The sequence below is a fragment of the Salmo salar genome, chromosome 04 (genome assembly GCF_965601325.2).
Source record: "Salmo salar chromosome 04, fSalSal1, whole genome shotgun sequence".
Lineage (NCBI taxonomy): Eukaryota > Metazoa > Chordata > Actinopteri > Salmoniformes > Salmonidae > Salmo > Salmo salar.
Window position 1 is genome coordinate 25007178 of NC_138294.1, and position 13860 is coordinate 25021037.

General features: G+C 41.9%; 1 protein-coding gene across 1 annotated transcript; it reads left to right on the forward strand.

Moving 5' to 3' along the window:
- The first annotated feature begins 1212 nt into the window (after positions 1–1212).
- LOC106602472 (uncharacterized) lies at positions 1213–10555 on the forward strand. Its single transcript, XM_045717582.2, has 6 exons — positions 1213–1873; positions 2328–2458; positions 2637–2786; positions 6540–6632; positions 6824–6994; positions 10541–10555. The coding sequence occupies exons 1-6, from the start codon at positions 1591–1593 to the stop codon at positions 10553–10555; spliced, it is 843 nt and encodes a 280-aa protein (XP_045573538.2). The 5' UTR covers positions 1213–1590.
- The last annotated feature ends 3305 nt before the right edge of the window (positions 10556–13860 follow it).

Sequence of the window (13860 nt, forward strand, 5' to 3'; positions counted from 1 at the left end):
TTGGTCCCAGACTTGGTGCTCGGGTACCGCTTGCCATGCAGTACAATGAGAACAGTCTATGAATTGGGTGGCTGTGACACCGCCTGGTATAGAGGTCCTGGATGGCAGGGTTCGGCCCCAGTGATGTACTGGGCCATATGCACTACCCTCTGTAGCGCCTTGCGGTTGGATGCCGAGCAGTTGCTATACCAAGCGGTGATGCAGCCAGTCAATATGTTCTCAATGGTGCAGCTGTAGAACTTTTTGAGGATCTGAGGGCCCATGCCAAATCTTTTCAGCCTCCTGAGGGGTAAGAGGTGTTGTCGTGCCCTCTTCACAACTGTGTTTGGACCATGATACGTCCTTAGTGATGTGGACACAGAAACTTGAAGCTCTCGACCCGCTCCACTACAGCACCATCGATGTGAATGGGGGCGTGTGCGCACCTCCATTTCCTGTCGTCCACAATAAGCTCCTTTGTCTTGCCCACATAGTTTTTTGTCCAAGTGTCACATATCTCCCTCAAATACATGGGTTGCTTGAGTGGCGCAGCGGTCTAAGGCACTGCATCACTACAGACCTGGGTTTGATCCCGGGGTGTATTACAACTGGCCGTGTTCGGGAGTCCCATAGGACTGCGCACAATTCGTCCGGGTTAGGGGAGGGTTTGGCCGTCATTGTAAAGTAGAATTTGTTCTTTAACTGACTTGCCTAGTTAAATAAAGGTTAAATAAATCAAATAAAACATTGTACCCCTGCACATTGATCTGGTTCCCTCTGTTATAGCTTCATTCTTGTGTATTTTATTCCTCGTGTTACTATTTTTATAAAAAAAATAATGTAACTGCATCGTTGGGGAGCTCATAAGCAAGCATTTCACGGTCAAGTCTACACCTGCTGTATTCGGCGCATGTGACAAAGAACATTTTATTTGATTTAGAAGGAAAACTGTGTTGCAATTGTGGTGGGGATCATGATCCCGAGTTCCTGGACTGCCCTGTATGGGTGAAGGAGATTGAGGTGTCAAAAGTTAGCAGTCAATCAAATTTCCTATGTGATTTAAAGAGGTGAGAAAACAAGCAACGCTTGCGAAGATATTGTACTGGATGCACCACGGCCTGTAGTATAATTTTGCTGCCAGGTGGCGATCATTGCCAGTTCTTAACTGTACGGCTCAAGTGTCAAAGAAACTGGCCATTATTGTGGCTGCGGCAGAAAAGTAGTTCGGACTTCTGATCATCTTGAGCCTGTGTAGGGATCAGATCTGTTTTACTTTTAACAGAAAAGTCGTTTGATTTAGTTTATTTATTTTGTTCGTTTGTATGAATATATCCTGTTTCCATCCCACACAGTAGTTGGCGACATGCACACAAAATTGTGTTAAAGCCAATATACCATTGAAGAAGAAGTAGTAAACGGAAGTAAGCGTTGACCAAGAACAATTTTCACGCTAGCGTTTTTAGTGTTATTTAGACATTTATTAACACCATGGAACTTAATATGACCATTTGAACTGCACAGCATCACAAACTTACCACAGATAGTCGTTAATTCGCGTTGGAGTCAGGGCTTGGTTGATGATATCTAGCTAGGTGGTAACGTTAACTAACAATGGCTAATTGTGGGGGTTTTCACACTCAAATAGCCTCCATCATGGAGGTGCTAGCGAATGCAGCCGTGTCAGAGATCTGTAAACTCGTAGACGACGACTATGCAGTGTTTCGTCTGGAAGTTACTCAAAGCCAGAAAGAAAACAGGACATTGCGGAGGAAACTACATCTACTGGAACTGAAGGTAGCACGGGAGCGCGCAGAGAGGACAACGCGAGAGCGCGTCGTCGCCAGTCGTCCCAGTAGTGTCAAGACCCTCGACCGATACAGAGGAATGGCAAGAGGTACATTTTGTAACCAATTGGGTTAACACTTCGTCAGTTTTTGGATAGTATGAAATAGTTCCCCCGATTACTTAGCTATCTTGCTCAAATACATATCATATTCTAACCAGTTTCTGTATGTCCTATGATTTACTCATTGAAAACTATGACGCAAATCAAATCAACTTGTCACATGCACTGAATACAACAGGCGTAGACTTTACTGTGAAATGCTTACTTATGAGCCCTTTCCCAAAAAGGCAGTTAAAAAGTAAATAGTAACACAATATAACAATAACGAGGCTATATATGCATGGAACATATCAATTGATCTATAAATACAATATCAAAAAGTTATTTAAAGTGTCACCTTACATCCTTGACAATTCTATACATTGTCACTAGTGTATAATATACCATTGAGCATTGACAGAAGCTAACCTAACCACCTCTTTTCCCCCAATCACTTGTTCAGGTGAAGGACATCTCACTGGAAGCCACAGGAGCTTTGTGAAGCCAGCCGGACACAATACATGGAGAGAGAACCAACCAATCACTGTTGATGAGGTGAGTGGAACCTCAACCCACCAAGTTATCGTGATAGAGGTTAGTGTAATAGTGTTACATAAAATATTACTGTTACTTTGTAAATCAAATGTGTCTGGTTTATTTCAGAAAGGCTCCCCCTCAGCTATTCACTTGATTACATTGTAATGTATCTACCATAGGGAAGCTTGTGATACTTCCTTACGACATTGTTATCCAATTTAACCTCTCTTGTCAGGCTGCAGGTCCTGGGGTCAAGCAGGAGAGGACTAAAGGAGAGAAGGAGCCACGGCACAGCGGAGACATCCAGACTAGAGAGCCCCCTGTAGCCACGGAGGACCCCACCTCCGCCCCAGCGCGGTGTAGGACCCGACCCAGCATCACCGAGGTCAGTGGAACGCCGAACACCGTCCTCAAGTCAGAGACAGACACGGAGACTTTAACTGCAACACACAGGCTCTTACACACAGGATCTGACCACAGATCAGACCCAGAGAGACTGGGGCTCGGGCCACTGGGCTGTTCTCCTGCTCCTGGTTCAGAGTACTTACCCGTATTTCACCAGAGCCAAAGAACGGTTCATTCCCGTGGAGATGGTGATACGTTAGACACTGGTGGGGATGTTCCATCTTGTTCTTACGCAACAGAAATGGACCCTGACGACATGCCCTTGGGTTTAGAGACACAGGCTGATCTGTCCAGAGGGGACTGGAACCATTACAGTAGTAGTGGATACTCTGAAGGGTGCCTAAATAAGAAAGGGGAGGTTATAGTCATAGATGAAGTGACTGTGAAAGTGGAGGGTGACTCTCCTCTGACCTTGAATGCAGACGAGACTCACTTAGGGGAAGGACACTCACAAGGCAGAGATTTCTTAGATTACAGGGAAAGATTAGAGACAAATCCAAATGTCGCAACCCACTCCCCTTTACACACACTCAGGGATCGGGACCCAGTGTCGACGTTGATGGGGCCTTCTGATTCACAGGGCTGCATCCTTTTCGATCAGGTATTGAACTCAAAGGACCAAAGGGCCAATGGGAGGGGAGGGGGAGCAACATCAGGCAATAGTAAAGAGAAACGGTTCCTCTGCATGTTCTGTAACAAAGGCTTCAGCTGCCTCCAGAAAGTGGAGATCCACCAGAGGGTCCACACAGGGGTGAAACCCTTCAGCTGTACCCAGTGTCACATGTGTTTTGCTGAGGCTGGCAATCTGAAGAGGCACCAGAGGGTCCACACAGGGGAGAAACCCTTCAGCTGTACCCAGTGTCATATGCGCTTCTCCCACTCGTCCAGCATGAAGCGGCACCGGAGGGTCCACACAGGGGAGAAATATTAAAGCTGCCCCGAGTGTGAGAAGAGGTTTTCCCATCAGAACTAGCTGAAGATGCACATTTAGGTCCACGTGGGAGAAAGGCTGTTCACCTCTACGCAATGTGGGAAGAGGTTCTCAGAGAGGAGCTACCTCAGGATACACCAGCAGAAAAAACATTCCACTAAATAGCTTATGATGTTTAGATCAAACCCTGCATTAAAGACAGATTAATTTTCAGTATTGTCAGCTGAAAAGATCCACAGATGCATTTGGAATGACGAGAGTGACATATTTTACTGTTGAATATTCCTGGGTAGAATGTTGCATCCAGACATTGTATTGTATTTAAGCCTAAAATGTCTGTTACATATTGTGTTTGTACTGTGTAGGCTATTTGATGTATATTACTTACATTCAACTACTAGACCATTTTTGAGAAAATGATTGCAGTTTAAATTTTGGCCTGTCCTGACTAAAAGAAATGTTGGTCGCCCGAGAGTTGTCTGTTCTTTCAACAATTGATTGGTAGAAACTTTAAACATATTTAAACATAACAAACCTCCTGCAAGTTGAGCTCAATAACTGCAGGCAGATATAGAGAAGCTTTGAATAGATCATTAGCCTAATGAGTAATATGAGAAGAATGTAATTGCTAAATTTAATTAGATATTCTAAAAAATTGTTTTGATAACTTTCAAACGTAGTCACAGGTTATGAAAATTTTGTTCCCAATGTTCATAAACTGAACTTCAATTAAACTACTCAGTCTGCACCCCAGAGTTTGTAAGGTTCTGGTTAAATGACACAGACAGAGGCCCAGCCTACAATAGTCAACCAAGTTTATTCACGAGAGCTCTGAATATCATACAATGTACACAGCCTTTTATACCTAACATTTGGTCATATCATATGTCATACCCCTTACAGATGCCTCCTCCTCTTCTTTAACACTATCAATGCTTATTTACAAGTCTTCTCCATCACATACATTGCTTATCATATCCTGCCCCATGTTACATAATCTACTGTAATCCTAAAGGTTTCTCCCCTCCCTGGGTGGGGAGACCTTCTTCCTGTTATTAGTTTCACAGTGGTCACAAGTTGTCTGCTGTCTGATAACAGTTCCCCTTTTTCCTTGAATGTCTTGCTTACATTGCTAAATCCTTAAGCTTAAACTTTTCCTACACACACACACACACATTAGTACCGTCATCTTATAATCACTCGGTTATACATTTTCAGGGTGAAATCATTTAGTCAAACCTTTAATCATAACATTTTCATTACACAGGTCCATGTAGAATAAACAACACTTTACATAATACCATAGAAGCACAGTTCTGCTGATATAACATTGAACCTTTTATTGTCGTTCCCAGCCGATACGAATATTGTGCCCATCTGCATTTTGTCTGGGGGCATTGGGGCTACCTTAGCAAACATGTCCGAGTAGCCATACCTTCCTGTGTGGTGTCCCGTTCACAACAGGAGATCCCTGATCCTGGTTCAGAATACACAGGGTTCCTCCCTCCGCATATTGTCTGATACCATTTAATAAAATAAGTAAAAAAGTTGTCTAGTAAAATGTTAATGCCAGGTGCCAGGTCTTTCTCCCTACAGAGACATCCGTATCAAGCCCGTCTGTCAGTCTGGACTTCACATCTTGCAAGTCTCCATGTGCTGGCTCCATACATATTTATGTGAACACATACATAGTCACTGTTCTATTACCAATGGCAGTTAGGATAGGTAATATCTGACACACAAACGGGTACTATGTGGAAGTTTTAATAGGTCAGACTAAACCTACCTATTTCTGTTCTCTCTATTGATGACCGTTGGTGAGCAGGCAAGAGGTGAGGTCTTTTCCAGAGCCCCATTGATGGGCATAGCAGCATAGATCAGCTCCTGGCCCCTCAAAGGCACTGGGGGGGTCACAAACACACTATCAATGGTGGTTATAAATAGCCTGGTCCTGGTGGAACCAACCGGATCGCTTTGTTCACCTTTCTACTTCACTTATCAAATGTGAAGGGATCAGGCTGGATCCACCAGGCTAGGTTATGCCCTGGACATTATATGCATCTAAGAAGTAAAAAAAAATAAGCAACAAATGTTAGTTGAAATAAAATATGTTTCACAATTGAGGAGTCACAATCAGGAGCCTGTGAACGCTGTTGCCGTTGACAGGTGAAGGTTGCTGGCCGGATACTTGCCAACATGCTAGCTATATTTTAAAGACTTGTTACTTAGTTTTGAACACTTGTCAAACTACTTCACTGCCTGTTCATTGATTAATTGGTGACTGAAAACATTGGTGACGACTTGATCAAGCTTATGAATATGTAAAACTTAAAAAAAGGTACTTGTGGTTCTCAGCAACTTGAACCAGCACTGAAATGTAAGCAGTGGGGTTAAGGTCTTCCCCCTCACTGCTCTTTTCCTCAGGTTGAAGCATATCCCTAACATCCAGACAGATGTCAAGAACTTGGGAACCTCCCAGCCACCAGGATAATCATCTTGTTCTTGGAGTTTATTCACAAGGTTAAATAGAAATAGATCCACCCATGTTATTCTCTATCATGCAGAATTGTAGCTAAACTTGTAACTTGGGAAGCTCATTCAATATTAGACGTGGGTTATTTTCTGACGGACAACACAAGCCTAGCCCCCCACCCAAACACAACCTTCCCATTGAAAACCAGAGTTGGAGTGCCTTTTACGCATCCATTTGTCTGATTGTCGATTGAGGACTATAAGGGTGCCTTCCAATGTCAACTCTTGCTCTCTCAAGAGCATTTAGTACCTCGATCCATCTCTCTACAGGTGCTACAGAGAGAATATTCCAAGGACCTCCAGAGACTTCTGACCAATTATCTGAGATCTCGCCAGAGCACAGAGAAGCAAGGTCCTCTGGTGGTAATATACTTTATGCTCTATGTAAACCCCCTTCACTATGGCTGTCTGTCTCTGTGTGATGACATACTGTAGCATATAATCCAGGGCCACTGGTTGGATTTACTGTACTCACTCCAACTCATGCCCTCTCCTCCCTCTAAAAGTATTCCAGACTTTTATCAAAACGAACGTGTCCATCCCCCTGTCCCCAGGGGAGTCTGCTGGGCCATGGAACTCTAGAGCAGCACATCAAAACACCTGCCACCAAGTCAGCTATCAGCAGACAGGTCCCTGAGGAAGGATGCAAACATCAAGGCTTTAAGAGGGACAAATTAAAGGGGATGTTCACCAAATGCAATAAAGTTTTGTATAAAACTACTCATGTTTATTTTTTAATAGGTTACAAAACCATAACTGTTTTAGCCTGGTCTCATTTTTACTAACTACTATGGTAACTTAAACATCTGACAACATGCAGACTTTCTCCATCAAGATAACACTTGGCGCTTCTGATTCAAAGAGGTCTAAAAATCAATGCAAGTCTCATATCCAGGGTGAATAAATTCTTCATGTATAAAAGATCACACAGGTGTGCCAACTAAAATATATATCCCAGACAAGCCTGAAGTATAGGACAAATAGGCTGTGTTTAGATAGGCAGCCCAAGTCAGATTTTTTTTTTTTCACCAACTGGTCTTTTGACCAATCAGATCAGCACTGAAAAAGATCTGATGTGAAAAGATCTGGGATTGGTCAAAAGACCAATTAGTGGAACAATATCAGGATTGGGCTGCCTGTAAACTCAGCCAGAGGCAAGTGAATACAAGTCTGTTCTTGTGTTCGTAGAAGTTGTAAGAATTTGAGTGGTTACATACAGTACATGTTAAATGGCTACGAGACATAAGGAGAGGCTGTAATCAAAGGGAAGGTATTGCTAAAGGCCCCTGTATTCAGTCAGGCAGCTTGAAGCATATGTCACCATCCGGGCCCTTGTCACAGCATGCTGAGGCCTGATAGGGAGATGACAATAAATACATTATGGAACTTTCATCACCAAAGTCGTGTTAGCATTTACTGCACGTTTCTGAACAAACCATTTTGTTAGTGCCTTTAATAAAAATGGGCAATTCAAAGCAGTTTAGTTTATTAATTCGACCATTTAAAAAAAACAAGCACACAAAACTTAAAGGCCATACATGCACATTAATAAAATCAGAGGATAACACACAAAGTCTGGGACTTATTTCCATTGTGGTCCTCTTGAGACAAGATGGCTAGACAAGATCAAACACAGTATGGCAGTGAAATAATAAAACAGAAACATAGAAGAAGAACAACATCTATCTCATTCCAGTTACATCATAGAGGTTATTCATATGGGCACAGAAGACACCAAACATATTTTTACTTTATTTTTAAAGCTGTCCAGTGAGGACGTTGTTTTATAGGCAGAGGCAGCTCATTCCATTCAGAGGCTCCAGTATACAAGAAAGTACCTTTCCCAGCATTACTCCTGAACCTGTATAAGCACACATCAGCAACACCTGATCTGGTGCTGTGATTGTGTGCATCCCTAACACGAGGAAAGTAATCACTTAGACATCTGGGCGCAGGACCATAAATACTCCTGTAAACCAAACCTAGTCTAATCTGGGACACCCTAGCCTCAACAGGCAGCCAGTTTAGTTCCTGAAAGCAGCTCCTGCCTATGTGAGTGTGTGGACTCACCTTCAATACTACCCTGATCAGCTTATTCTGGGCTATCTGGAGCTTCCCCTTCATAAGTTTAGATAAGCCCCCAAACCAGGAAGTACTAGCATAGTCAAAATGCAATGAGTTCAGAAGCATTGACTAATACCTCAAGGGTCCTGTGGTGGCCTGGTAGTATGCTGCTTTCTAGTGATCTTACTCCCACGCCACCTGAAATGCAATAACAAAAAAAAATATGCCTAGTCAGTAAATTGGCTAAATAAACACTAATGTAATGTGCACACCAGCCAAATGATACCCAGCCAATACAGCCTAGTAGTCTATTTGCAGTGAAATTGGGAGGGGCATTTTTCTTTCCAGTCACTAATTCATCAATAAAAAGGCAGTGGGATGAAGTAGTTTGACAAGTGTTCAAAAGTAACAAGTCTTTAAATATAGCTAACAAATATATAGTTTTTATTTTCTAGAAACCTAGCTAGCTAGCTTTCCCCCAGTACTTTCAATTTAGCGAAATCGCTAGCTAAGTAATGGCATTTATATCAACTTCACCAATCAGATGGTTCACTATCAAATATATTCGGTTTCCCCTCGCATCTAAAGCAGCCTGATAAAGTTTGCCAGTTGATAGTAAACCTAGGATGAATGTCAGAGGCCAGCTAGCTAACCCAATAGCGACCGTCAATGCAATGGCTGGTCTGGAGTTCGTCTCAAATGTACCATTATATTTCACATGATAAGCAAACTACAACGATCTACATGCCTTTTTACAACAACAACAACAATAATCGATGTACACATGTAACAGAGACGATTACCTTCAAGTAGATCGTTGTGGTTTGATTTACTTCATCCTCATTCATGTGGGTAGCTACTTCCTGATATTTGATTGATGGAACAGTCCAGCCAATGGTTAGGCGGCTGTGGTTTTGGTAAAGGGAACTGATTGGTCAGGAGTAAAAGATCCTGCCCCCAGAGCTGCGCAAATCGAATAGTACTCTCTTTTTTTTGTAACTGACAATTAAGAGCTGCGCAAATCGAATAGTACTCTCTTTTTTTGTAACTGACAATTAACCTGTCAGTCTATGTCGTTGTTTTTTGTTTGAATTGTTTAAGTGTTCGCTATGCGGGGGTAATGGTAAAACAAGCGGAACTACGTGGCTAAGAACTGTTGTAACGGGGATTATTATCGTAGCAACACATTTTTGGAGTGAAGGCAATCCCACGCTGTTAGCTATGTTTTTCGTGTCTTCGGGTGTAGTTCGTCAAGGTTGAAGCGTATATGTTAGGATGGTAACGTTATAATAATTATGGATGAAGCGTGAATTCATGCCAAGAATAAGAAGTGTGAAGTTTTTCATTTCCTCCCTTCTGTAATAAGAAACCAATTAGGTATTTTAATGTTATTAATGTGTTTAATCTGATACTGTTATCTCCGGCTAAACTGTTTTATGCATGTAAGCACTTCAGAGTTATATCAAGCTAATAAGTCGCTCATAAGACAAGAAAGTTGTAAGAGTGTGCTTAACTGTATTTTGATTTACTTTATAGTTCTCACGGAAGGTGATAATTCTGACTACAACTACAGAATAAAACCGCCAGTTAAAATCAAGGAACAGTTGTGCTCGTGGTTACTGGAGGGAGCTACACAGAACGTTCTACAAATGTACAAATATCTTGGTAACGTGACAACAGTGACCCAGAACGCTCAGATTCAAAATCTGCAAGTGTATTTTTTTATTCACAGCAGAATATTAATATTCGTAAGAAGGATTTGTAATCATTCTGAAAATAAATTATGTTTGCAAATCTTATTGAACGTATTCAAATGTTAGGTTACAAGTTTGAGACATGATACAAGCTTGAGAAATTAAATTACACATTTGCAAATCGTACTTGCAACCACGAAATTCAAAATGCAAACTCACGTAGTTCTGTCATTATAAACCCATACACTTTAGCTGTAGCAAACATTGCCACTCAGTAATTAACTTACTCAGCCACACAAGTCAAACACTTACATTTGGCTGTATTTATACTGATATACGTCACCATGTCACTGTGTTCATCAATGCACCAACTGACCAAAACATGCTCATGTTAAGTCCTCCTCCAAGTCTCCCTTTAACCTCATTTAACACACGATTTACTTAACAAAAGGCACATCTCGATAAGTGGCCTTTCCTCTTTTGTTCTCTATTGCTCCTCTATTGTTCCTCAAGCAAGGGGGAGGCTAATAACATCACATTTGACCATCATGCCAACTATTGAGCAGTTGTGTCTAGAAAACACTATTTTGCTCAAAACATATGTTTTACCCTTTGGTGTATGTACACTTTACTGTATTTATACTTGGGACATTGTTTTTCAACAGGAAAAGTTTTTAAAAAATCGCTGGTTGACATCGTAACTGTTTCTGTTATGAAAAACCCCAGAGCTCAAACGCTTATCTATCATCTGTGGTATGGGATCTTTACAAACAGTCCTTGACCTCAAGCTGTTTACAGTAAATGGCCGGAAGGCTTCAGGTCTTGTGATGTCTGAGGTGAAATATTAAACATGAACTAAGCTGAACTTTTACAATCTGATGGAGATTGTAAAAGGTTAGTGCATCATTTTAGCTGGTTTTATGGTTTTGGTGACCCTGTCTTTGAATTGACAAAACATTACACACAACTCTTGTAAATGTACTGTCCTAACATACTCTAAATTTATGCTTTCGCCGTAAAACCTTTTTGAAATCGTAAAACGTGGTTAGATTAAGGAGATGTTTATCTTTCAAAGGGTGTAAAATAGTTGTATGTTTGAAAAATGTGAATTTTGACATTTATTTGGATTCAAATTTGCCGCTCTTGAAATGCACCTGCTGTTGATGGAGTGCACCACGGGTGGGATGCTTGCGTCCCACCTAGCCCATAGAGGTTAATAGAAAAGTTTAAACCTGTATTGCTGTAATGAATTTAGTGGCTGTTGCATGTTGCGCCAGTCACTTCTGTTTGTTGGTCGTGACGCATGTTGAGTGATTTTATAGTCTAATAATTTTCTTTTAATATCCCCACGCAGGTTGTACTGAAGCCCTCTGAGCTGGTAACAATGACACAACATCACTGTTCATGTGTTGCTGGCACCTCATTATGCAACCACACAGTTGCATTACTATTCCAGTCTGCACACTATTCCCAGATGGGAACACCAGTCGTCCCACCTGTGCACAGCTGCACAGAGGCCGAGCAGCAGTGGCATAAGCCAAGGACAATGGTATGTTTTAATAGCTATACCACATATCAACATCATATGGCTATAATCACATAATGCTAATAAATGATTTAATGAAAACTTAAATTGTCTCATGATTAGAGCTTCAGTGCCATACAACTCTCCTTCCATGGCCTCCAACTGCTCTTAAATACAAGTAAAACTAAATGCATGCTCTTCAACCGATCGCTGCCTGCACCTGCCCGCCCGTCCAGCATCACTACTCTGGACGGTTCTGACTTGTGGACAACTACAAATACCTAGGTGTCTGGTTAGACTGTAAACTCTCCTTCCAGACTCAAATCAAACATCTCCAATCCAAAGTTAAATCTAGAATTGGCTTCCTATTTGGCAACAAAGCATCTTTCACTCATGCTGCCAAACATACCCTCGTTAAACTGACCATCCTACCGATCCTCGACTTCGGCGACGTCATTTACAAAATAGCCTCCAATACCCTACTCAATAAATTGGATGCAGTCTATCAGTCACAGTGCCATCCGTTTTGTCACCAAAGCCCCATATACTACCCACCACTGCTACCTGTACGCTCTCGTTGGCTGGCCCTCGCTTCATACTCGTCGCCAAACCCACTGGCTCCAGGTCATCTACAAGACCCTGCTAGGTAAAGTTCCCCCTTATCTCAGCTCGCTGGTCACCATAGCAGCACCCACCTGTAGCACACACTCTAGCAGGTATATCTCTCTGGTCACCCCCAAAGCCAATTCCTCCTTCGGCCGCCTCCCAGTTCTCTGCTGCCAATGACTGGAACGAACTACAAAAATCTCTAAAACTGGAAACACTTATCTCCCTCACTAGCTTTACGCACCAGCTGTCAGAGCAGCTCACAGATTACTGCACCTGTACATAGCCCATCTATAATTTAGCCCAAACAACTACCTCTTCCCCTACTGTATTTATTTATTTTGCTCCTTTGCACCCCATTATTTCTACTTTGCACTTTCTTCCACTACAAATCTACCATTCCAGTGTTTTACTTGCTATATTGTATTTACTTCGCCACCATGGCCTTTTTGCCTTTACCTCCCTTATCTCACCTCATTTGCTCACTTTGTATATAGACTTATTTTTCTACTAAATGATTGACTGTAGGTTTGTTTTACTCCATGTGTAACTCTGTGTTGTTGTATGTGTCAAACTGCTTTGCTTTATCTTGGCCAGGTCATAATTGTAAATGAGAACTTGTTCTCAACTTGCCTACCTGGTTAAATAATGGTGAAATTAAATTTTAAAAATGTGATTTAGAATAGTGCCCTTGTACTGTCTTTACAGGGTCTGCAACCTGGGCCCATAGGCAAAATGACTATCACCAAGCCCACCAAAAAGCACATGGTAGAAGGAGAGATTAGGTGAGTATTCCCTAATAGCTAGTATAGTAGGTAGTAGCTGGTCATATCCTATTACACTTTGACTATATAAAATGATTTAATTTCAGGTGGTTTCAAGAACATTGTTTAGATTGGCTAACCACAGTGGCTGCTTTGGTTTGTAGAAGTACACTCTACAGCGCCCTTTTTGGACCGCTCCCTGACCTCTCAGTTCTCCAGATAGAAGAGGTAAACAAGAACTTTGACCCTCTATCCAAGCCATTGATCTGCAGCATGGGGGATGTCTGCTGAAAAGCTTTTAGTCGACTCCCACTTTGGAAAGGTATAGGTGGGGAGCCTGCTGTCTTACCAGCAGCCTCCAATCACAACGCGACACAGTTCACCATAAGGAGACACCACCATTCCCTTCACTGCCATTCCCTTCACAATGTTAGACAATGTGGATGGTCACAGCAAAAAAAGGAAGATGCAACGCAGTAGTAGCTCATTGCTCCTTGGCCCATGCCTTCACAAGAGGCCCACACTGGTTGTTTTGTGAGAAGGCAAGCCACAGCCCAGATGCAGTTGATGCTTCCCATCAGTGACATGAGGATCTCTTGGACAGAGTAGTTATTCCACTGGAATAGCAAAGGTACTGCTCCCTTCTTCAGACGTCGAAGCCCACTAGAAGGTTCAATGAAATCTTAATTTCATAACTTTCAATATAGATGCGGCAACAACTAATAACGTTAACATCGTTAGCACTAACGTTAGTTAGGTACTGGTAGCTAACGTTTGCTAGCTAAAGAGACAAAAAAAGACAGAACACATTCGAATTACAAAAATCACTAACTGAACGGATAAACAGATTTTTCAACAAGAATGATACAAAAAAACGCTATAGAAATATGATTAATATACTGAGGTAATGATAAAACGAGCGACTAAGAGACTAGTAT

What these genes read in the sequence shown, in the direction of transcription:
- LOC106602472 (XM_045717582.2), top strand. Translation starts at nt 1,591, where the DNA reads ATGGCTAATTGTGGGGGTTTTCACACTCAAATAGCCTCCATCATGGAG. An exon ending in ACCAAGTTATCGTGATAGAG is followed by an intron (nt 2,459 to 2,636) that starts GTTAGTGTAATA and finishes CTCTCTTGTCAG; the next exon opens with GCTGCAGGTCCTGGGGTCAA. An exon ending in CCCGACCCAGCATCACCGAG is followed by an intron (nt 2,787 to 6,539) that starts GTCAGTGGAACG and finishes ATCTCTCTACAG; the next exon opens with GTGCTACAGAGAGAATATTC.